Source organism: Phallusia mammillata, chromosome 8 (genome assembly GCF_965637545.1).
Source record: "Phallusia mammillata chromosome 8, kaPhaMamm4.hap1.1, whole genome shotgun sequence".
In the NCBI taxonomy this organism is placed as follows: domain Eukaryota; kingdom Metazoa; phylum Chordata; class Ascidiacea; order Phlebobranchia; family Ascidiidae; genus Phallusia; species Phallusia mammillata.
Genome location: NC_137259.1, coordinates 19,218,130 through 19,244,034, shown reverse-complemented (window position 1 = coordinate 19,244,034; position 25,905 = coordinate 19,218,130). Strand labels below are relative to the sequence as shown.

Below are 25,905 nucleotides of genomic sequence, written 5' to 3'. Positions count from 1 at the left end.
GATGCAATAAGCGTTCTGCTTTGGGCTGATATCAGTGGCGGGACTCAAATTTTTTGTCAGTCGGTTCTATCACAAAAGTCATACTTTTCAGCCGGTTCTGTTACAAAAAGTCTGTTGTCAGTAACCAGTAATGCTAACCGGTTCGCTGATCTCGTAAAATTTCGTGAGGCGGTTCTATAGGACCGGTGCGAACCGGCTGAATCCCACCACTGGCTGATATGTGCTTCAAAATAATTCCTTAATTAGCTGTAGCTTGTGGACACAAAATATCCATTCTCTATTCATCTGGCCGTTTCTATTTGCTCAACTCGTTCATATATTTGCAGATATGTGGTTTGAATCGAATCCACAGTTGCTAGTAGCAGTAGTTTCCACTTTATCTTTGTAATGCGGCGTTTACTTAAGTACCTCGTGCTCTGTTGTTACGTTGTGGCCCCTGCAAGCCACACAATCAGTTCGTCAGCTGGGCAAGTTACAAGAAGTGTCGGGAATAATGACGACCAAGAAGCTGATGATGGTCAAGGTAAGAAATGGTTTAACAAAATTGACAGAGGGGGTCAAATGCACCAGTCTTGTAAAGCGGGCTTGAAATTGGAGCCCGTATCCGCTCCTAATGGAAAATAGCAGTAATACTTTTTGTCAAAAACAAAGCCCGAATTGGAATCGAATTGAAGAAATTAAACACAAATTAGACGGAATGTAAGTTTAGGCTTGAATCATGACAGTTTTATTTAAAATTGGGCGCGAAAATCGCGGCTATACTGACAATACTTACGTGTACCTGTGTTTAGAGTTAAGACATCCTTGATATAATGTGCATTGATTAAACTGCTGATGAAAACAATCAGACGAATTCATTCTATCAGCATCATCACATCACGGTTAATGATTATGGCCAATTTTAAAGCTAAAATAGGAACAAGAAACAAAATATTTCCATGATATAAGTTACAATTTTATTCCACTCAAAGTAAATGGGGCGGATCCTTCTAACCACGCCCACATATTTACTCAAGCTGTCGGTTTATGGTGACACTATGGTCGTATCTAGGTGCTACTTGTCATAAAGCGGTGATGGATCGCACTGTTGTGACTTGGCACAAAAAAATATGACGTTTTGCTAAGTCATGGTCGGTGAGAACTTTCGGAGGTTTTTAATGTTGATTTGTGGTGTTATGGAAAAGGGTTGGGATCCTTGCAGACGAATGTAACGATCCGATTTGTTGGTTTACGATATGCGGTGTGCGTGTAACATAACAAAATAGGCAAAGACAGATTGCGAAGAACACTTAAACTTTGGAAATAACCAAAAAGCTGAGCAGCAGTTACTTAATCTCAAACCCGGGGCAAGAAAACGTTTTTTTTTGTGGCAGAAACACATTTTTGCCCAGTTACAGTTTACAGGTCAACCTGAGTTCAAACTAGATAAGCATGTATCAAATCCCCTAAGGGCATACTGTTTTAGGCGCAACAAACTAAACATTGCTGGGAAACCACTGTTGTTGCGACTTAGCGCCTTACGACGTTCGAAGCATGTTGATAGTTGGTGTCAGCAACGCAAGTAAATCCGCAATATCTTTCCCGAAACAAACAAAGGCGAACCAGCAACAGTTTAAGGGGCTGGCGACACGGGCCTGTGCACGCGAAAACAAGGGTAGGACCGTGATAACCTTTTATCCGAGGGCGTCTAACCCGGGACATGTGCTTCATATCGTAGCTCGGGTTCCACGATGTAAAGGTTACGGCGGCAATAAGCGCCTCTCGATCCAAAAATATCTCAACATCTGCCCTGAAATCCATAGTTTCCCCGTCGAGATGACATTTTCGAGTGCAGGCAAGCTTGAAATTTGCACTCAACGCTTCAGCTAAGCAAATAATCTTCCCCGAATTCTTATTTCCCCTTTACACCAATTGCTACCTACGTCACAAATTCAAAGAATCGCAGTTCTACTTTTCACAAACTGAATATGATACGGTTTGACATACATTTAACCTTTCTTTGAAGTCCAAAATTAAACCAATCACGCATGCAACAAAGTTATTTTGCACTTGGGTCAAAAAGTATATCATTGGATCACTTTACTACTTTATAAAATGTAATTATTTACACCACTTTCAACCCTACGTGCCAATGACAAGCTGTAAAAAAATCAAAAGCACACGCTGTTGCCAAGTATCTGAGGTTGGGTCCAAATAAATAACGAATACTTTAAGTACTTGAGAGATTTTCCATGTAAAGTAGATTCACTGCATAAATGTTGTCAAGCAGTTGCTCAACAGTCCTACTCGAATATTTTGAAAGGATCCCAAGATATAACATTTATGTTAGCCAATACAGCTACAGACTTTTAGTTTCAATTGTAAATTTTGTCCTTCCTCCAGATCTAGCAACTTGAAACATCTTCGGTGTTATAAACGCATTTCCCTGATTTGTTCCGCAGATTTCGTAAATCCGTCGACGTCGGTTCGAACCCCAGCTCCGGTGAAATCAAAACGTGAGCAAGCAGCGAGGGTCGGCGAACCTGCAGTGCTGAATGCCCTCTCGGCGTTAGAGGGAGAATCTGTGCTGATGAGGAGCAACATCCACACGAGGAGGCCGACCAGCTCCACTGATGAGAGATGCCAGTACATCTTCTCCGTTCCAACCGGACCTCAGTGCAGCTCAGCGTTGATCGAAGCAAAGGTGGCGGAACTACATCACGCCTTCACCGGATTCGAGGCGAAGCTAGAAGGCCAGCAAAACCGGTTAGACGCTGCTGAGACTTTCATACGTCGCGCAAACCGAGCACTCGACACTGAAGGTTTCCTATTTCATTCAAGCGACTCCTCAACATCCGACGGCGACGCCATCACATCACGTGGCTTTCTGCAGACGGAGGTTGTGGAAGAGGAAGAGCTCGGAGCAGCTGACGCGATCCTAGACTTCGCCCACCAGCTCAACTCTCAACTTCTTCGTCTTCAGTCACGTGTCAAGGGAGTTGAAGCGGAACGATCGAAGCTGATCGTCCAGAACCAAAACTTGACCGAGTTTCTCCAAAACACCAGCGCCAAACTGGATGAGCTGAGCGTAGAGAACCGGAATTTGCTACAGCGAGTTGAGCAGGGAGCGCATGATCTCACTCTTGCTCACCATGACAACGACGGACTCCGGGAAATCCGCCGGATGTTGACTTCCGACAAACAATCCCTGACGGATGCGAAGGATCTTCTTTCACAACGAGTCAGGTTCTTGAATGAGGAAAACCGGGGGATTCGGGCAACGATTCAAACACAACGGGATGAGATTGAGCGACTTCTCACCGATAAAGACACGTGGGAGGTTCGTATTGGTTAGATCAGGTTGGTCCAAGATTAGACAATGAACGATTACAATAGGGATACTTGGCGGGCCGCAAAAAGAAAAACTCATTTATATTGAAGGACTGGACATGCTGTTCTAAACGACTGAGTTCATTTATTGAGAGCCAAATATCATAACCACAATGCACATCATACTTTTACAGTTATTCTAAACTCATTTGACTAGGTAACTAAGCTCCCATTATTTTTGCAACTGGTGATATATGTTTGTGTTATTACCCACTGATAAAGGCGGCTTGAGTAGACATCGGTACAAACAATTTATCCACCAGGAAAGCTGTACAAAATTTATCTCATTTACTTCTGTCTGAATCCACTGCTTTGCCTGGCACTGTATGAAATCGATATGTTCTCCAATTATCCTTTGTCTCATAGAATCGTCATAGCAACGCAACAAAGAAGATTCGAGAATTGGAAGAAGCTTTAGCGGAACTTCGTCAAAACAATCGGAGCGGTGAGCTTTTGTTAATCACAAATTTATGGTAACCACAAACTTCTGATCATAGCAGCATGGATTGTATAACTGACATTACGATTACACCACAATACGTACTGAACTTAAACCACAACTGATCCAGATAACAGCAATACTCCATTGTCAGTGACGTTTATGACACACCAATACGTCATGCCAACGTCACAATAGTGTTCCACATTAAGTCGTCATAATTAGAATCGGCGCCTAGCTTCCAGACGCAATAAATCGTGCCAAGGTCAAGGTCAAGGTTCCAGGGACCCAGGGGTCGTTGGCGCAGCTAATCAGTTTGCATCGGTGATAACAAGAAGTGATTGCTTGAGGTCTTCAAATACGCACGCCTGAGCGTAATGGTTAAACAAATATACCTGGACGTGCTCAAGGGCCACCGAATTGGGGTCGCATGTTTGCTGTGGAAATGCACGACCACGTGATATGACCCACTTACTGGAATCGAACCTCTGTTTTCACACCGTTTCAAACCTCAATGATTATTTTGCGGCTTGCGGTGAAAATCATCCGATATAAAATCACTTAAATTGCTTCGTAAGTAGCTTTTATGACGCACAATTGGTACCGCGATGAAAATATAATTACTTGAGTTTTAGACTTTGCTTGAAATCAAATACGACGAATTGATTGGATTTGTTTTTCTGTTGCAACCTTTGCCGCATTTTAGATGAAATCGTCTTCAGGTTTTAACACACAAAGAAGTTCTAACCCGGACCTGTTTAAGTTTGATGGTGTTTTAAACGCAAATTTTGACATTTGCGTCGCATCTAGCCAACAATTTTATTTTTGATTAACAGGAAATAATCACAACAAATGGTTTTTGTAATACACGGCAAACGCTTTGTGTAGTTCGTCCATCATCAGAAAGCGAGTTCTGAATACAGAAAAACGTAAAAACCTATCTAAATTTGCCGATGCTTTATTGTAATTCTCGAAAAACTGATCGCTCACGGCAAAGCACTCGCGGCAAATACCTTGATAAATTGCCGAATACTTCGCGTCCTTGGCTGCTGATAAGACCCAACCGCGCAACACGGCAGGTGAATCGACAAACTCAAACCGACATAGACTCCTGATTTGTCACGTTTCGCAAATTTGGCTTCCACAAACTCAGCGGAAGTAGAAGTTATCAGCGTAATCTCGTGTCAATTTGCAAAATAACGGTGCCCACCGGAGCATACAACTCACGTAAGCAATCGTCACTGTGTCGGTGCCTTCAAAGGAGTGAAAACTTCTACCGAACCTTGCAGTGAGTCAATATAGAAGTCCGAGCGTCGATGGTAAATAGCACGAGAAGCGCTGTAGCGTTTTATTGGAATATGCTGATTCTACAACTTTTGTCGTGAAGCGCGATCTGTGTTTATCTAATTGCGCTGCAGCTTGACTTTGCACGACTTCTATCACAAGTGACAAGCTTCCATAATATTATCGACACCGTGCTTGAGTCGTTTAAATTCTGCGCATACTTTTCCAGTTTACTTTTTATTTTTGAAAAATTGAGGTTTGTTGCTCCAATGTTGAGATAAAATGTTACGGTTTTGGTTCGGCTTTATTCTGTGGTGTTTCGTTTTGATGCATTTAAGAAGAGGCGTGGAAAAATAAGTTTGCCAATAACAAAAGAGCAAAACTTTTTGATTTCGGTGGCAACATTTTTCACCAAACTTAAAAATTAAATCTTCGTAAACCCAACTGGTTTGAGGGCATCGAGAATAACCCGGATGCTCGTTGGCATGACAACTGTGCGAATCTGACTTCACAACATTCTGATCTTCATTCTGTTTGAGTCACAACGTACGTCCCAATCCCCGGTGTATTATATTAGACACCGCATGTATATAAGAAACCGCACGACCACACTCTGTAAATTGTATAGCAGGGGAACTTAACCGCGATGTGACGGAGAAACGTAAGCACTCAGGCGCCACTGGGACAGCTTAAAGGGGAACTCACAAGAAAGATACTTGAGCTGACGATTTTATCGCAAGCATTAAACCTTGTCACAAACCATTGGTCAAAATTTTAAAATATATAGTCACAAATGCAAAGCAATACAATAAAGAGTTCTTCTTGGCAATCGCTCCATAAAGTCCTGAATGGTTTTCAACAGACATGACTCACCAGTTTTATCTCACCTCGCCAAACTTTTTATCAACCAAAACATAGTAAAATTACATCCTTGCAAACTTGAAATGTTGTTGTTAAATTACATACTCCAAAGTTTTGAAAGTGTAATTCAAAAATATGCTGGTTGGCTCAGTAAGCACAAAACAGTGCAGCGTTTTCATATACAAATTCGTGCAACTACAATCTTGCAAATTAAGGTTTAAAATGGTGCTGTTGATAACATACTCCAGAGTGTATATTACTTAATGGAAAATATGATTGAAAATGTCACATTTCTCTGCGCCTTGTGAACAGAAATATTCAACAACAATCTGTCGGTTCCTCTTTAAATTTTGTCTCACTGGGCTCGGGTTCGCGTGCGATGGTTTTGAGGATTTCTTGTAGAGTTGGCGCCAAATCGGCCAACCAGGCTATTGATTCAAGTCTTCATTCGCACGAGTTTATCGCGCAGGGGAGGCGGCGTCTTGATAAACAGCCGCTGCTCGTGTGTGTACAAGTGTGTGTCCATGAAGGCGCCAGGCACGCTGAATCGCAATAAATCAATCCGAGGGATTAAAAGGGATTGAAGTGTCCGAACCCCCGCGAAACGAGAAGCTAGTCACGTGACAAGAGACGTAGATTGGGTTACCGCGTAGGGGTGCACAAGGGGCAGAGTTAGGGGTGCATAGCGATCGAACAAACTGCATGTACTGATGCATAAGATGTCAACGTTGTCTACGATTGTTGAGAACCGGCTCAACACAGAGACCAATATAAAAATAGACCACTTAACTTATTAATTGTTTATTGAAGAGTATATTCGAATTTTTTGGTCAATGCTAACAACCTTTCGGCTGAGGTAACAACGTGTTTTGGACGGTAACCGATATTAGACAGCATGCTTGCTTGGGCGCTCTAAGATTGAAGTTATCGATGTATCATAATTGCGTCCCGATAACGTCAAAACAAAACCTGACCGTAAACTATACGGAGCGCAAAACAGAGAATGGCACAACTGGTGGATAATGGTTAACGCGTTGTAGCTACACCGTGCGAAAATTCCCAGCATGAATCCCCAAAACAACTGATTTCTTTGCACGCACATTACTTACATATACAGGCAGGTCGCAAACGAAATTACTAACTATTTAAACCCGGGCTTCAGTGCATGTGGTTACGGAGTGTTTTCGTGGAGCGCAATGGCTGAAGTCGAAAATAGCCACAAAAATTGTTGGAATATTTTAGTGAAGGAGATCGTTGGTTGAGACAAAGATTAGACACGCCTCAGTGGGCTTGCAGCATGTGCAGTGATGCGTATCAGAGGGTATTTTTTCTCTGCAATTCGGGGTAAAAACAATTTTTAAGTATTTTTGGATCAAAACCCACAATCCACAATAGATTGAAACTCCATACAACGTTGTAATGTTAAATGGCAAATCTAAACCCTCTTTCGCTGTAAATTTAATATAACTTACATTGGTTACAAGCTACTGTGAGTAGAAGAAGGTGTTGACTTAAACATAATGGTTTTGTTTTAATTACGAGTTATGCTCATGAATGTTATAGAGGTTGTAAACGGGTGTAACTGATGTGGCCTCTCATGTCACTGATGAAGGCATGAGCATTTGCTGAAACGTTTGAGCAATAAAGCATGTCGCCTTTTTGTCTATTTGGGCAGTAATTTTCACCATTATACTTAAAAACAGATCGGTGTATATGTCCACTATAGTGCTCCAGAGGTTTTACGGGTTTCCAAAACAAAATTCACTCACTTATAACAAACCAATTCAGTAATTCTGTTTTTACCCTAACAGCCCGTTCATTATGGATTCCTATCAAATATGTTGTTCAACGTAAATTGTCATGTCATGTCCACTAAGACGGTCGAAACGTAGGGTTTAATTTCTCCGCGACCCCTTCAAGCAACTTCTTCAGTTTCTTGCTGACCAAACATGTGGGTTTAGCCTTCTACGTCATAGGAGTGATTTTGTTGGATTATCAGCCTTTTGTTGGGTTTGAGAGGTTGAGAATGGAAAACTCGGTCTACCTAAGATATAGTGTGTGAGTGGAGAGGGTCGTGTGTTAAACGCTGTTGTGATTGGCTGATCCAACTTTAAGTGTTGTTGCGAATGAGGAAGTAGGTTTGTGTGGGTCGGAGGTTTTAATATCTCAAAGGGCTTGTTGCGGAAAAGATGTAACCGGCCTGACACATTAGGATCCGAGTACAACCCGAAACAAGAGATGCAAGCCCAAAACCCGACCCAAACCCGAATTTTTGTTGACAGAGAACCCGAGTGAGGGGATATTACGACACGAATGTAACCTATAGTGTGCAAAGTCAGGTCCAATGTCGGAAGTTATATCTCTTTAAACACGAAAACTTCATGTTCAATGTCATGTTTTGAACAATCTTGAGAACATTCGTAAAAAGAAACAAGAAAACGTCCAGGTTTTGAATAGGCCGGTCAATCAAGCTCAGGTAATCCGTTACGACACAGACTTCATGTTGAGAATCAATGCGCAAAGTAAATGCAAAGTATCGAAAAACATAACACCCACAGCGCATATAATGAGAAACAAGGTGTTAAACGGGCCTGGAATTGAAGCCCGAAACCCCTCCTTACAGGTCTGTTATTGGCATATACAGTCAACCGATATTAGGCAAACCATAAAAAAGGAAAATGTTTCAAAGCAAAAACGTATTGTAACTATCCTAAAGCAACTACGGTAAAACTGCAAGTTTAATTTTGGACATTCTTGTAGTTTTGCTTGAATATAGAGAATTCCAGCATAGCAAATCTTGCGTGGAAATCACAACCACAACGACCGCACCATCAATAATGTAGAACAGCCGTACACGCCGCGATAAAATCACAACACGGTCACCATGGCAACGCGCCACGCATCGCCAGATGGTTTTCATCGATTTAAACTAAAAGGTGTTTCCAATATCCGGCGCCATAGACATCGTATTAACGCGCCGATATTTGCTGACGTCATGATGTTGTTGTTTTGCCGGAACACGTGCGTTGATGCGCGGGGAGCTATTAGTTTCTTTTAGCGATTGTATCTTAGCGATATTGCCTTATGTTTACCATTAATAGTGTGCATTTGCGATAACATCGATACAGTTATCGGTTCGGTAGCAAATTTTCAAGCAACACGCAAATAAATAAACTGCTGTTGCGAAGGAAATAACATTAAAAAATTGTGGCCTTTCGCCTATTTCTGTGTGCAAATGTTACACGGGTCAGTGTGCGATACAGTAAGAACATAAAACGATTTTGTCTGAAACATTGGACGTGTATTTGTGGGTTGCTATGGTTTATAATGTGGCGTGGCATTTGCATTCCTATGTTAAGCGAAGGATTTCTCCTTATGCAAAGGTTATTGGGTTGATTGTTTTCATAATACGAATAGAAATTTTCTTAATGTGTTGAATATCGGTTGACTGTTTGCGCGTTGCTATTGGCTGGTACTTGTGTTGCTTGGTAACGTTTCTATAACATAATCAACTCTTACTGGTGTAGGAACAGCCAAATGTTATTGTGTTCATTGTAGGTCATTACCCTGGTCTATACCGTTTACAGTTTTTACACCAAATTTCTCATAGCCGATTGCTTAGCAAATAGGCTTTGACATACTCATGTAAAATCATGTTATTTGAGCTTAATTTAAACCGACAATCTCCAAAGGGCATCGAGACCTTTAATGTCGCTTTGATGTTTTTCCTTTCTATATATCTAACAGCAAGGCAAATATGAAATCGGTTCATGCAAGGTTTGAGAACCACTAAAATTTTTAATTTTACAAAACCCAGCCAAGCGCTGAGTTAAAGCAATATAGCAACTTAGCCACACATGGCACTTTGACAAGATTTGAAATATCTGGAGAATGTGAACGACTTAAAACACCTCAAGAAGTTTGAATCCAGTTTAATTCTCAACTGACATCCCGGCTTGTCTGGTAAAACTCCACATCAGTTACACGAACAAAATGAAGTGGCTCGTGATTCGATGTTAAACCTGCAGGTTGGGGAAGTTGCTTTGGTGGGTTTTAACGAGGATTTGTTGAGATAAAAGGGGATAAAACTGGTCTTAACTTGACGAAAAGGAGAAACGTTTCTGTGCAAGACTGCTACCCACAAATACAGGGTTGCACATGCACTAAAATATTGCACGTAATCTACGTAAGAATTTATCAACTTTATAGGGCTCTTCTGGTAATTGTATTTTTGATACCGATGTTTCGTCATATGCAGCCCGCCTTCATTAGCGTAAATAAGACCTCTATAAAGTTGATATTGTGCCTGGCAGCAACAGCTTGTACATAGTTCAGTTTATATTGCGCAACGTAATGCAAAAGAAGCGGCAAGTTAGGGTGGAACACGCTGAGGACTTGAAACTTTAAGAGTTAAACACAGCAAGATAACATCACCATCCGGTTTCACAAACTATGTGTAATTTATCTATAACAACAAAAATCAACTACAAAAACCGTTACCTCGCGCTTTGCATATTACGCCTCTGTATTTCGATTCGAACCAAGTTGCAAACAAACTAAACATAAGATTAAATGCAATTGGATTTATGGCAGAGTCAGTAAGAGTTCATTATAAACTGACAAACAAGCAAACAAACATTCAAACACAAACAGCCTCGCAAAACATAACTTACATTTTACGGGGATCGTTCAAGATCGTAAAAGCTCAGCAAACAAGGTTTTTGGGATTGGTAATTTGTCATTTCTATGATTTGTGCGTTCAACACCCGCAAATGTGCGTAGACTTGGACCTTCGGTTGTCTGATGTGTGTGCAGCTGGAGCTGGTTAACCGACACCACGGTAGTAAGCAAATACAAGGGTAGACAAGGCTGATTTGTGAATAAAAGCTGCGCCACTGGTAACTGACGGTTTGTAGCCAGTGGTGGGGTACACATCCTTTGTTAGCCAGTTCTATCACAAAAGTCATATTTTTCAGTCGGTTCTGTTACAAAAAGTCCATTGACAGCAACCAGTAATGCTAACCGGTTCGCTGATCTCATAAAATTTCGTGGGACGGTTCTATAGAACCGGTGCGAACCGGCTGAATCCCACCACTGTTTGTAACTGTGCTACAAACTGGGTTGGATGCCTGTCCTTTGTGTGGTGCCATGACTTTCCGTTGCATCGTAATTGACACTTTGTAGTTGACGCGCTTTTTTCATATTATATGCCACTCTGACGCACATGTTGTAAAGCTTACGTCAATTTGGAAGCGACGCAAATCAGTTGACGACAAACCGCTTTGATTATCCGACGACAACACACAGGGGAATCGAGGCAACTGAATGTCCCAACACACAACAAAGCCATGTGATAAACTAAAACCAGTAAAACACCCCCCAATCGTGTTGATCAAACATTAACTGGAAAGGTGGCTTTCTAATATACTTCCATTTTATATACTCAACACGATGTTTACCAATTTACTATACACATCATTTATTCTACACATATGATTGTTTTTGCCAACAAAAACGAATAAGTCCCCACAGGCGTGTTTGTGCGTATTTACGGCAAACCAATGTTCCGGTTATTTTAAGATTCGTAAGAGGGGGAGGGGACCCATAATAAGTTTTACGACAAAGTTTGGTGAAAGAGCTTTGCCGATGGTAACTTGATATCATAGTAGTTACGACATCAGTAAAAAAGCAATTGCTTCACAAGTGTAACCACAACACTTTGTCACAACTAAACCACACGCAACCACAATTGTAGTGATTTGTTTGTTTACTTGTTATGTAAAATTTCATGGGACTAAAGCCGATAGCGCTCCCAATTACAAAACTCTATCAGGTTTTTCGTATACATGAGAATTTTTACCTCAAACCATTGGGTCAAAAATTACACGTACGTTTTAAATAATAGTTCTATGTTTTTTGCAGCAAACTCGTCGGCGCCACCTTGTGATGAGAGAGAAGAAGAGGAAGTGGAGGACAATCAGGATTACTCACGTGAGTAGAGATCTAGGCCAGCAGCGAGGCAGGAGCAAGTAATCAATTTATTCTACTCAGAGCTAGTCAGTGCGATGATTTAAACTAGAAAACTCAAACCTCTAAATTTGACAGGAGTTATCAGTAATGATTGGTTAAACCGATTTATAATAATTCGTTAAACTCCAAACACACACAAAAACCCTCTCGTCTTTGGCCAGAAATACGTCGGATAATGAAACAAAACGAATCAGTTTCTTGCAACGCTAATCTTTGGCTGGTTCAGCAACGTATTCATCTTGTATAACTGCGCTTTTTGTTATCTTTCCCAAAATTAGCCTCATCCTAGTGCAAACTAACCCAGGTTAGAATCACTTAGGTCAACTTTAACCGGGTTGGCGGTATTTTGAAGTTACTGCAACAAATCACTCTCATCAATCTGTGTAGCGTGAGAGGGGGTTGTTATTTCAACTTGTGTGGTTTTACTAATGAGTCAAACCCTAAGCCAAACATCACTTGTTGTTGCAAAGATCGGGTTTTACATTCCTTGCTGTTTGATTGATAAGCCAACCTAACTTGCTAGTGGTTTGTCTTGCGGTGGTCGGTCAGTAGTTCAGAGTTTTTTTTTGAAATTCGTTCGACGATTTTTACCACTTGAACATTACTTGGTTGGAAGGTGACAGCTTGATTTGTTGTGATGTACTAACACTATAACGTGCCTAAACACGACGAAACGTTTATCAGACATACTTTTGAAGTGTTAATGCCCAGATAAAGGCGACCTAAAAATGACGTTGAAACGTTGTTTAAAGAAATACATTTGCCAGAAGAGCACTATTTGGTTTTTACATAATGCCTGGTAGCAACAGTTTATCAGACGCACATAGGTTTGAATATTTCGTTGCTTTTTGCCAACATCAAAGTGACTTCTGTTACACAAACTTCACACACAGGAATTCATTTGGAATCTCAAATAACTTCAACATATTTCACTCAGGTCCCGAACATTGACATTTACACTTATTTTATTGCATCAAATACCCAGTAATGTGGGAAACCGAATAGTTGTTCGCGTGCCGACCTAGATTTTAGAAACCCCCCCACAAGCGCGCGCGCTGGTAACCACGTGACGAGTGATGTTACGTCAGAATCACAAACCGTACATGGCACTATTTGTACGTCATAATAGGTTTTACTGAACCCAGGTTGTAGTTGAGATTTTTCTACAAGCGTTTTGTAGTTTAATAAACTTCAGCAGTTTTCCACACAAGACTCGCATCATTTCAAGTGCTGATAGATAGTTTGCGAAATGCTTTGAAATTAACTTGTCAGATCTCAACGTGATGATAAGAATGACTAGTTACGATCAACCATAAATTAATCGGCATTTTGCAGCAAACGGTGTAATGCCCTTACGCGTTGACAGCATGTTGTTGTTCTGCTATAGGCGTGTATTTATTAACTTAACGCACTGGCCATGCAATTAACCAATCGAATCGTAATTATTACTTAGCGTCAACATTCTCAAACAAAGTCAAGTGATGAAGTTCGATACACGAGTGTTAGATAAGTGGATGAACATATATTACTATGTCTTGCCATTTGGAAATGCTTGTGAGGCCAGCTTAATTCGGTACAACGCCTCTAATAGGCTCGATAGTGGGCCTAATGATTGATTTTAAACACTTCTAATGATTTAATAAGTGGGTAACGTTATGCAGGTGGCCAAAACTAAATTTAGAACGCTACTTTATGAAAAACAAATTATTGAACTATGTTTCAATCCGTCCATTTTCTTTACTGTCATTTACTTGAGTTAAGATTGTCAAGATTTTTAATTTCGAACACAAGTTCTTTCAACAAAACCTCAGGGAAAGATAGCAACTCCTGAAATATAAGTATCGTATCTATTTTTAGATCAAATTTGCAAAGTCAACTCCTTTTCGCCTTATTATTGCGATTAGGCAGGAAAATTTTGCTGAAAAAATGCAAAGAATTTGAGTTATGAGTGAAGCGCTGCTTCATAATTTGCCATAATGATGGGAGGCGGCCTTGAAAACGAGCGAAAATCGGCATTAAATCGTCGCTCGGTCAAACTCGTTGTTAGCTGGGGTCGTTATGTTATTAGATGGCAATCTAAAATCTCAATGTGGCAACTATCACATCGGTTGAAGCTTATTTCGCTGCAGATAAGCAGAATAAGGTCGTGTCGATCTCAGATAGTGTGAACATTAGCGTGCCGAGCATTTTTGACCGACATTAGTTGATTCTGACGTCTAATCGGTTTTGGATTTGTTACGATTCACGCAAAATACGTTAAACTCAATCGAACTGTGGGGTTAATAACATTTTGACTGAGGCAAAGAAAGTACGACTCATTCATAATTTATGAGTGACATTTTTGGGTGTTGTTTGCAATAGAAGTAACAATGTATAGAGTTGTGTTGCTTAGTTGAACCTGAATTGCTGATGATGCCAAAAGTGTTGTGAAAATGTTTGAATAACAAAATGGTGTAGTTTAATGCTACGCAACGATAAATATGTACTTAGTTAACACACTATGACTGGTATTTGTTTTTACACAAAATGTATATTATATATATTAATGAAGCGCCAAACTTCATCATTTAAGCTAATACACAAACATATCTTACGCGTTCAAGTTCATCAATATCGAATGGTAAAACCTTAACGCTGTTAAAAATACGTCAAATTCCAGTAAATGGGCGAGCTAACAAATATGTTTGTTGCATTCCACCACATTTAGTCAGTTTTATTGAAATTTCTCCGATGAAATTGGCCCAAGGTAAATGAGCCTTTCTATTTGCACAAGCGCAAAACAGAGTCGAAGTATTTTCTCTCCACTTCCAAACAAATCCCTCCAAACAACACCGCTTGCGCCGCTAGAACCACAAATCAACATCAATTTCAACACTTTAACCGAAATCGACGTCACAATATAATAACCGGTAACCACATATAGCCACAAACAGCCACAAACCGACTGTAAACTTCTAAAAACAAAATTCCTTGTTTTGTAAAACCCGAATGAAATGATTGAAACAAACACGACAACAAGAAGAGCAACTTGTTTCTACGTACGACCGTGTACGGATATACACATTCCGATCATGGGATTAGGATTGTTTATTTGTGAAGTTATGATGGGCGGCCCCTGCGGTTTGCACAGAGCACGCCGTAATATTGAGACAGCTGCAAATTACAAACACACGACAAGGTATGTGGACGTATTTGGCAAAGTAGAAGACAACTTCAGTATACAGATTTGCTTGTATTTATTTTTAGAGGTTCGGGTCCGGCTTAAAAGAAACCTAAAACATCACGTTTAGATGTTGTAGCGATGTTTGCTGGAAATATTTTAAATATTTGAGGGTTCTAGGTCTATAAACAAGGTTTAGATGTGAGAAATTTAAACTTTTCCGATTGGAGGCAGTGAGGCAAATGGGAGGTTAAAGTTTTGTCAAATTTGCGAAGCGACAATTTGAAACTTGAAAAGCATTTTTGAAACTTTTGTCTTCTTACCAAAATTCTGCCAAAGCAGCTTACCACGTATCCATCCCCAGTAACGCAGGGCGGATTGGCTGACAAAGTGAACGTATTGAACGCCTTCTGTTTCGTCTCATACGGTTTAAAACATCGCACACATATTAAGAAATTTGTGTTGGAAAACCCAATCTCTTATCGTTTTCCGGGCGACCTTTGCTCCCACAAGGTAAAAAAACGGGCGAAAACGTCATAAATCGCGTTACGTAATTGTGACATCACAATGAAGCGGCTCGGTCATTCACAAACAGGGTGTGGTTACAAAAACATTCCTTCCTCTTTCAAATTGCATTTGTCAGGTGGCTGCGTTGCGTCGCCATCTTTGCCCAAGGTTGGTCGTCACCGCAACCTGAGGGTTAAACAGGAATGTTTGCGAAAGTCCATGAAACGACTGTGAGAGGAACTACTTGATTCCCAAGACTAAGATGCACTTGGTAACTCTCGATTTGTGTAAGACAGATAAAAACAAGTAACTGGTAAATATTTGATAAATAAACTGTTGCTTCCAGGCATAATGTATTGACAAATATAAGTTTCTTCCAGCAGTCTTTAATATTATATGCCGACGTTTCGACGTCCCATAATACGAGACACCTTCATCAGGGTAACGACAAAACTTATGGGTACTGGTAAATATTTGATTGGCAATAATTTGGGGCTGAGAACACATTCACAAAACCGCATCGATACCTAATTGTAAACATGAACTTTTCGCGTCAATATTAACTTACATTTCGGTGTAGGTAAGTTTTCTGTTACTCCATTATGTAAATAAACACAAGACACAGTTTACAGCTACGCAGCATGTTCTGCTTCACTCATATAAGATTTAGAAAACTTTGCAATATGTCGGAATATAAATCATGTATCACTTTCATAACTTAACATTTTGGTCTGTCAGTGGGGGAATTAATCATGCTAAATGCTGCGTGTCATAGCCATGAATCAAAAGAATGAAACACAAGCACGCCAAAACGATAACGAATGTGCGATAACGAATGATTGGGTCTCTAATCTTTGAGTTGGTGCCTTTAGCATACTGAAGGAATCACTTTTGGTTTGATGTACTTTTTGAGTCATTAGTAGGCGCATAAATCATGATAAATGTTGCTTGACTTTGGAACAGTCAGAAATCAGACTTGGCCAAGCTCATTGCGTTCAGACATAAGTAGATGCACAAACAACATGAGGTAGGGTCTGAGACGGGAAAATCTGTTTTCAGTTCCCTCAACCCTTTGCCGTAATTTCGTGTCTGACCTTTCGCCAAAACCAACCGATTCTGTCAGACTCGAAAACCGCAAACACTTCAAGAGGTCAAGGGTCACTGCGCATGGGATGACGTGACGTAGAAGCATGTTAATTGGGTGGAAAAGTGACAAAGTTAACTGAGGTGACCTGCCGATAATGTGGTGGTGTTTTCATAATGTTTACCCAACCAACATCAAATGTGCTTAATTAGCAACAAATGTAAACTTTTACGACCAGTTTTATATGTTATGACAAATTTTCTTTGATTGAAGTAGGAATTAGAAAACAAAATGACGATCATATATACATTGCAATGCAATCAACCAACAACAGATGTTTACATGATCAGGGCAGAATCAAACTGTGAATTTTAAATTTTGTGATATTTTAAGTTTTTATTTTTAAACACGAAAATGCATTTTGCTGTTTGTGCTGTACATTTGAAACCACAGCTTTCATGCTTGCAGTTTTATCTATGGATACAAGTCAAAGTTTCATTAAATTCATGGTTATTTTAAGCTTGCTGAAAATTTTGGTGTTACGTTGCAAAATAATGTCCAACATGACCTAAACTAGCACCGAAAATTTTGTGCAAAAATGCGAAAAACCTAACGTCGGTTTTCCAGAAAAGTGTTTCAGGTTTGCTTCCGAAAAACGATTTAATCGGGTTAAGATTTTGTGGAAAGTTGTTGGGTTTCAAAATAATGAGATATTTCCGGCAACGCATAAAATTCCTGAGTTAAAGAGAAATGCCAACATCATAAAAGTTGAGAGCAAACATTTCTAAATATGCTGCTCCTATAAGCTTATCACTGATGATGGCAAAACCACGCCACTTTTTGCGACTTCATAGACTACCAATTCATCACAGATTAAAAATATTTTACTAATCATGAAGTCAACCAAAAAAGTAAAAACAAAACTAATAAAACTTGGTTTAGGAAATCTATTTGAATAAGAATTTCGAACACCAACGCTTTGTTTGCTAATATTGGGTTACACAAGTCCAAATGTTAAACAAACCAACCTAAAATCCTGTTGAAGTAACCCCACTCTGAGAAGCAATAAAACGATCTAAGATGTAGAAACAATTTCCACTTTACCGCAATTTCTTCCACACGGGAGCGAAGTTTATTGCCGGTTTGTTTTACATCTCGCGACTTAATGACTTTGTGGTTTATTGGGGGGGGAGGGGGTGTATTTTACCCCCCAAGCGCCGGCGCCGATATTGTGTGACAATGACGTCATTAGACTGTTTGGTGACCACGTGGGCGACGTTGCAAGAGGGTTGTTAAATACGAACGGCGTTTCCTGAAAAGAACAAGTACAACAAAAATATCCAGTATGAGCTTCAACTTAATTGCGTTTTACAATCTTAAAAAAACGAAACCATTAAAATTAGGCAAATGTAAAAGCAGGTCACAAAAACGAAATTTGGCCTTTCTTATGGACAAGAATGCATTTTTTTTTGAAAAGAGATGACATAATTTTAACAACAATTTTAACTTTCGACCATAAACCAACGCAAAAATTGTGATGATATACTTGAATGCGCACAAGATTTTGAAATCAACACATTCTTATTGCAAACTTGTCACATATCCCATCACTCACACATAACTCGAACAACCGCAACAATGTTAAAATCTACTTGACACCTTTCCACACTTGATCCAGTGCTCTAGGGTCATATTTCAGTATTCGAGTGAACTCTCGAGTCCCGCTACTCGAAAGTACTCGGGTGTGAGAGTAGCAATGTCGTGTCAAACTGAGTACTCTCAAATAACTCGTCTTGTGCCCTTCAAGTATCCCCTGTGGCTCCTTCGGTCGACCCCTTGACCTTCAGAGGTCAACTGGGACATTACGTAATAACGCGCGTGCGTCGTCATGGCAGCAAGTCAATGTTACGTCATAAAGGTTGCAACTCGTCAAGTTGAGAGTCTTGAACTTGAAAGTTGTTTGCGACAATTGCGCAATATTACATGTAATGTGATTTGGAACAACACGACTTACACAAAAGTTGGTTAAAGCCATGCCTTGTGTGCACTTCAACAGATTTGTAAATGCTACAAAACATTCATATAAATGTCGGTTCTGTCCATGGTTCAAAATCTTTTCTCTCCAATTCTTTCAAACAGGAATATATTCGCCATAATACGTGAGTTGGATATATTAGACCTTTTTTGTACTGCGGATCGTTTTTGAAACTGAAGTTTTATCGCGGACCAGCCTTCAAAAAACTACAAATATTTAGCAACAAACACGCATAAATTAATTTATCATCCCTGGAATACATGGGCAAAATGTTTTTAAGCATTTAACCTAAAAAGGTATACGACACGGGAACGAACTCGTCGCGGACCGGTACCGGCGGTTGCCGACCACTGTATTAGAGGACTTCTACTCGCCCATCTGATTGTAAAATCCCTTGCACTAAAGTTGTTGTTTTGAACATATATGTCCTTAAATTTTGCCAAATATTCGTGATCATCTACATCAAATCAATTTACGATTTTTTTGCGTGAATCACTTCCGTCATAATGGATTTGACTCAACAAATCCCCAACACTTTGCTGACTCATCGAAAATCCCTCGCACTTTGCCACAATTTTCGCTTTAAGCTGAGATAATGAAACCGAATCGAAGTTGGAAATGGACTTGACAGTCGGTTTAAGTTGATTGACAGCCACTGAACGGCGCTATACAAGTGAGACCGCGTGGTTATGAACTGTCCGTCAAACATGAGTTGCTTTTATAATTTGCGGGTTTTTAGTAAAGTACGTCTTGGTCTTCTTATCATTTCTTTGCACTGTTTGTGGCCTGAAAGAGTTTTCTGTTGTTAATTCCCTGCTATGATGGATCGGGGTGAATTGTTCAGACACCGAAGTCTGGGTTGTGTTTAATGGATCTGCTTTGAGCCGTTTTTTAATCGACTCTGTTTTAAGAGTTGCTGACAGGTTTAAGAGGTTTTAGCGCAGACAGCAAAGCTCTGCATCAGCCTAACTTATATATTCTATTTTGTTATTTGTTGGTTAAATAAATTTGTCTTTCAAGAAATTGATTCAAATTTATTTAATCATCAAGTCATTCATTAAAGATAAATACATTTCGCCAATGCGACATCTTCAGTATCTAAAGGCAAGCTTTTAATAGGGAATGAGCTGAGAGATTCTGGTGTACAATTTATACTGTACCGTTTTAAGATATAACATTATCCTGATAAACGTGTCTCGTGTGGGACGTATACATGTCGGATATTTATAATTAAACTGCTGGAAGTCTTTGTTGGTTAAATAAGTTTCAAACTTCAAGGAAAATTTTACCTGCATATTGAATAAGTCGGTTTTACATCGGAACGTAATAAATATAGTTGTTTTTCGTGTACGATAGCCACGACCACGTTAGTTGCATGAACTGTTTTAAACGTCTTGCTTTCCAAAAATCATTTTCGCAAAAACTCTTATTATATATAAACCCAATTTACTATAGACCCACATCGTAATCATTACTCTACGGGGATCGTTTAGTCGCCAAACACACAACTTTGTGGTTTGTTTGTATGGAAATGAATCACTATTCCTCTCCAGGGACAACGCCGTCGTTAACATTGTTTCGGGATTATCTGACGTCATAAAGACTGTCTGGTGACGTCACAATGACGATAGTGATTCACATCCGCAGTAGAAAGTGATTTGGATTTCCTGTAATGATTCCAGACACCAAATTAGCTCCATTTTATGTTGTTGCAACTAATTTTGCAAGTTCAGTTTTGATTCAGATAAGATGGAGGATCAGAAAAAGATTTTTGCAGAATGGAATTGAAAATATGCTAATAACAGAATGACAACGTATTTCATGTTTAATGCTGAAAAAAAATGCTCATGTCCTAATCCAGGGGTGGGCAAACTACGGCCCGCGGGCCGCATGCGGCCCGGCAAAGGAGTTCATGCGGCCCGCCAAATGTTTCCGAGTAACGCTGAATAGTACTATGAGCACAGGCGCAGAGTTTTAAAAATACCGGGGGTGTGACTTGCCCAATACCATGTACAGTATCTGTACCCGCACGATCAGGTTTTTTTAAGGTTTGGTTTGGGTGACCGCTAAGTAGTTTTAAGAAACCGCAAGCGTTTCATTTAAATGCCAAAAAATAGCCATTTCCAAATTTTGGGAAACCGCTGGAGAAATTTGGGGGACCGTTTCGGTCCAAAACAAAAACACCTTAAAAAAAAACACTGCCACGATACTTTGGAACTAAACACAGATACTTTTCACGTGCTTTAGCCTGCCACGTTATTATGCAACTCGTCACTTGACACAATTTCTTCGTTCGATAAAAGTAAAAGCGATTCACGTTTTCAAATACAGCCCACTTTGCACTGTTGACGCCCAAACTTTAACACAAGGACTTCATTAACAAAAAACGTGGTTCAGCCTTTGTTGCAACAATTAAACGCTTGTTTTTTTTAAAAAAACAATTACAATTGTAGCGTTTCAACCACTGTTTGTACAATCATGAACAAGCGTATTTGCATAAAGCTGAAAATATACTATGTAATAATTTTGCGCAGGGGTGCACAACCTGCGGCCGCAATCTATTTTGCTAAATATTTTGATTTTCAAACTGCTAAAACAGATTTCGTGGGACTGGAAAAAAGATTACCAGTCTAGTAACCATATGCGCCAGGCTTTTTATCCGCTTGTTATGTGCAAACAATGCGAAAAAACGGGCACTGCAATCGTCACAATACAGTTTATGACGTCATAAACAGTTAGCTTTGTTCAGCTAAACTTGTGCACAAGTTAGAAATTGTTAATCAGACCATCTTAGGCGACTTTAAATGGTATATATATGATACAAACCTTATTCTTTACATCAGTTGTTTTAAAACAAAACAACAAGCAAGCAATTGGCGACCGTTGGTGAAATACCATGCGGCCCGATAAGATTATAAAGTTTTGAATGCGGCCCTTGCACTGAAAAGTTTGCCCACCCCTGTCCTAATCAGTGATATATCTCATGCGTTTTTTTTGTTCCGGATTACCCAGGATTAAATATTGCCCAAATTCACATTTTTACCCTGAAAGTAGAAAATGACCATGGATCATATTAAAACCAACTCTGACGATACTTGTGCAGAATGTGGTCGCTTGGTGTCGCTATCGGAACCGGAAACGGTCGGAGAGTCAACTACGTCACTCGGTCGGTACGGAGTGTGGATGAGAGATCCGCTCGCTAATCCACAGAACGAGAACATCTGGGTTGTTAACGTCATCTTCATTCGTGTCACCAAGGTTTGTGCCATAAAGTAGATGAATTAAATAAAGTTTGATTCATTCTTACATCCAACGTGCGTAATGTAACGCACGAATCCGTGATGCTAGTAATAAGCCCTCGCACTTCGTTAGAATTCCGTTGGACTTCAAGTTCCTTAAACCAATCCTTTGTGTTAACATTTCACACGTAACCATGCGTGTCCCTCTCTATTTCCATGTTTTGTGCTTATTTGTTTCCGGTAGAGCTACTATGTTATAACATCGCAACATAAATCACAGTACGCCATGCCCATTGAAGGCGCCATACCGAATCAGAAGGCGCCTTCAATGGACCTGGCGTACTGTGATTTATATACGAATGTGACGTGATCGCTGGTCTGCAAAGCAAACGCTTCAGGGCTGATCCCAGTTATAAATTTATGTTTATCTTAACTCGCAACATATAACGGCATTTAGCAAACATGCCTGGTGTGAGTTCTTGTATTAATGTATTTTCCATATATTCCGCTGAGCGCTTAATCTATTGGCGCATTTTAAAATAAACTCTTCTATCCAATTGCTTTTCACATCACAACACACCAGACTGGGGTTTAAACCATTAACCTAACAGCTTTAAGCAGTCGCAATCAGCAGTGTCTTCAAAGCCTGACCTAATATCACAATTTGATTCGTATTGTTTCTGTTTCAGCTACTCAAGTACGCCAACTTGCGGAAGTTTCGCGACCGTAAACCAGCTTCCATGCATCGATTGGAGTTTCCGTTGGAAAGTACCGGGGCTGTAACGTACAACGGAAGTTTGTATTACCAGAGAAGGAATTCCAGAAAGATTGTCAGGTTCGGGTTTCATTCATAAACTCCGCAAGTTGCACTAACGCAGTAAATGAGACAAACCCTTATAGTAAAGTGACAAACACGAATATAACGGCGGCCCAAATACAGTAAGCGTAAAAAACGATATGACTTATTGTTTAAACGTTGGCAAATGTTCATGCTATCATCAGTGATATGAGGGGCCATCAAGTGACAACGATTCGAAAATTGGGTTTAAAAATTAGAATCGAACAGTTGATAATTTATTTTGTTAATGTCTTAACCTGTGGTTTTGTAGGCACTAAAGATGCCAGCTAGGCGAAATATTATATTTCATGTAAAATCACTGACTGATTCTGTTACATGAAACATATTTTTGATTCTTGGTTATTTACATGGTAAATTGTGGATTCACGTTTGTGTCCTGTTTTCTTTCACCAAGCGAAACAAACTCTAAAACTTAAAACAATTTCCGAATTCGGTTTTTCCCAACACGCATTTACATGTAACAGATAAGAATCCATCAACAACATTTGCTTCCACAGATTCGATCTGAGAACTCGTCGAACTGTTCGACAGCGTCAAGTTAAAAACGCAGGTTACCATGGAATGTTCGCTTACCAATATGGAGGCTTTTCTGATATCGACCTCGCTGTAGATGAGACAGGGATATGGGTGATATACAGGTAGGTTGTGAGAGTCATTATACTGGACAATATCAAACCTTTCAACAGACAGTATGGTCATCGACGACCACTGTTTATGGGAATAAACAACTGAAAAATATTTTGGTGACATCACGAAAACGAAACTAGCACAAACTCGGTGTTAAACTGTTGATGACAATTGTGGTTCAGAAATGTAGAAGGAACCGAAGGCTAAACAGTCTTTACAAATCAACAACAAAAAATCCAAAGCAAATGTGGACTTTAAACATTTGTGTGGAAATTAGAGTTGCTTGTATTTGGAAAAAATATACAGACTGATTATGTTTGAGGCAAACGCAAACTAGATACATTTGATCAACCAAACAGTTTTATTTTACTTCTAGCACTCGCGCCAACAAAGGAAATATCGTTGTTTCAAAGTTGGACCCGAACACGTTGAAAATCATCAAAACCATCAGGACCAAGATTTTGGTGAGTGAGATCTAAAACCTTCATGTTAAACAACGTGTTGTGCCGGGATTCGAACCCGGGGTCTTCTGATCTTAGTTCAATCTGTTGTCAACTTCGTTTGTATTCTGATCATATCAAACTCGCAGCCTCTTTTGTATTGACTTGATCATGTATGTAGTGATGTGCACAGTTCACTTAAAAAGTGCCCACATTGTGATAAATATTAACGTTTTGAATTTTCGTTACTTGTTACCCGACGAAACGTTGCATGACTTGTTAATATTTCCCGATTGAACAAAAAAGCAAGTTTATGTCTGTTTAGAATCCAAGTCAATCGTTCCCTGTTCCACATAAAAACCTATTTCAACACAGAAGGCAAAAATACTAGCACAGACTTTGAAAATCTGATCAATCCATTTCAAACTATTGATCAAAAAACTGTTTCCAGCAAAATTTAAGACTTTTAAGACTATTTCTTCTGTTGCAGAAACGCTCGGTGGCCAACGCCTTCATTAGTTGCCAGACTTTGTACACAGTGAGCGCTTACAACACTCCCAATGCTAAAATCAACTTTGCTGTGGATCTGAGAACGAGAAAAGTTACGAGACCCAATATTCCTTTTGTCAACAGTTACCGGTAAGTGGCGCTATTGAACCTAAATTATTATGGGACGGGGTGCAAAATGAGAAGATGGAATCGCTTTAATAGAAACTACATTAAACTTGTTCGGATTAGGCGAAGACAAAATTGCCCCGAATAGGTAAAGATCCGCATTAACCGATGTCGATTAGTTCAAGCCTCGCCCAATTACAAATCATCTGTACCTCAAGTATTGTTGTAATTCGGGGAAGATCGGATTAATCAATCCGGTTAATCCGAGGTTTAATGTCTAAACCAAATATTCAACTAGTATGCAACCGTAACTCGCACGTGGCCAAGAATACTTTTGCTTGTTACAAAAAGCTATTTTTACAAAAATGCAAGCAATGTGTAACATCACAATATAATACAAAGAGTCCGCCATTGAGCTGCCTGTTTATTGCAAGTCTATGTTTTATTCGATTTTCTGGATTCGGGCAGTTGGTGACCCTCAATTTAGTTAAACCCATCGCGAACTCGAGGAGACACAAGCGACTGAGACAGGATTAGAACTCACAACCTTGTGAACAAAACGCATTGCGCTAATTCGAAATTTACTTTTTGTTTACAGGCACACAGTGATGATCGACTACAACCCGCGTGATCGCTACATCTACGCGTGGGACAATGGACGTCAGGTTCGATACAAAGCAACGCTCGATGCGACTCTCGGGCCGGTAACGGAAATGCCGAACTTCCGGTCAAGATCCGCACGTACGACCCGGTCGTAAGGTGGCGATATAGATAAATTAGTCGGGTTAAAACCGCGTTCGAGTAAAGTTGAGGAAGAAACCAATACGGTGGCTAACGGATGAGTTGTTGGATTGTGATTGGTTACATTCAGCCCTATGTTGTACATTTCACTGCCAGAAACCTGAACCTGAACTTTATATTTAAAACACCCATGGTGTCATGCACCGATGTTTGCAATCTGGAGTTTTTTTCGTTTTGCTGTTTGACGGTTCACTAAAGTGGTCCAAAAAATACCAACAAGTTTTTGTTAAGATTGAATGTATTGAGTTTATTGTTTCAACCGACTTCGACTTCTATTTATTGCATTTGCCTTCTTAAGAAACGTGCGTTTCAATTTTTTTAGTCATGTGATATGTTGTGTGATTGTATTATTGCTGTTGTACCTGTTGTTATTGTTGTTGTTTTAGTATTGTCGTTTATTATTTTGACGAACCCTAATGTGCGATCTACGTTATATTGTTCGATTATCATTGTTTCGTGTTCTTTTTTTACTTATCGAGATGCTACTGACTACCCGTTTCTGATGTTATTACAAACCGGGTCTAAAATGTTTTGATCACACAATTTAAGGTTTTT

At 39.8% G+C, this 25,905-nt stretch overlaps 1 protein-coding gene across 2 annotated transcripts; it reads left to right on the top strand.

Annotated features, from left to right (window-relative positions):
* Positions 1-305: 305 nt before the first annotated feature.
* On the top strand, positions 306-25,905 carry LOC145203714 (uncharacterized). 2 transcript variants are annotated; one of them, XM_080075989.1, is made up of 11 exons: positions 306-523; positions 2,442-2,745; positions 2,821-3,319; positions 3,736-3,814; positions 11,876-11,944; positions 21,873-22,027; positions 22,698-22,843; positions 23,365-23,505; positions 23,871-23,958; positions 24,425-24,573; positions 25,148-25,905. In XM_080075989.1, the coding sequence occupies exons 1-11, from the start codon at positions 388-390 to the stop codon at positions 25,305-25,307; spliced, it is 1,926 nt and encodes a 641-aa protein (XP_079932115.1). In that variant the 5' UTR covers positions 306-387; the 3' UTR covers positions 25,308-25,905. The 2 variants fall into 2 exon arrangements, with proteins under 2 accessions (XP_079932115.1, XP_079932114.1); XM_080075988.1 differs by having other exon boundaries at positions 2,442-3,319.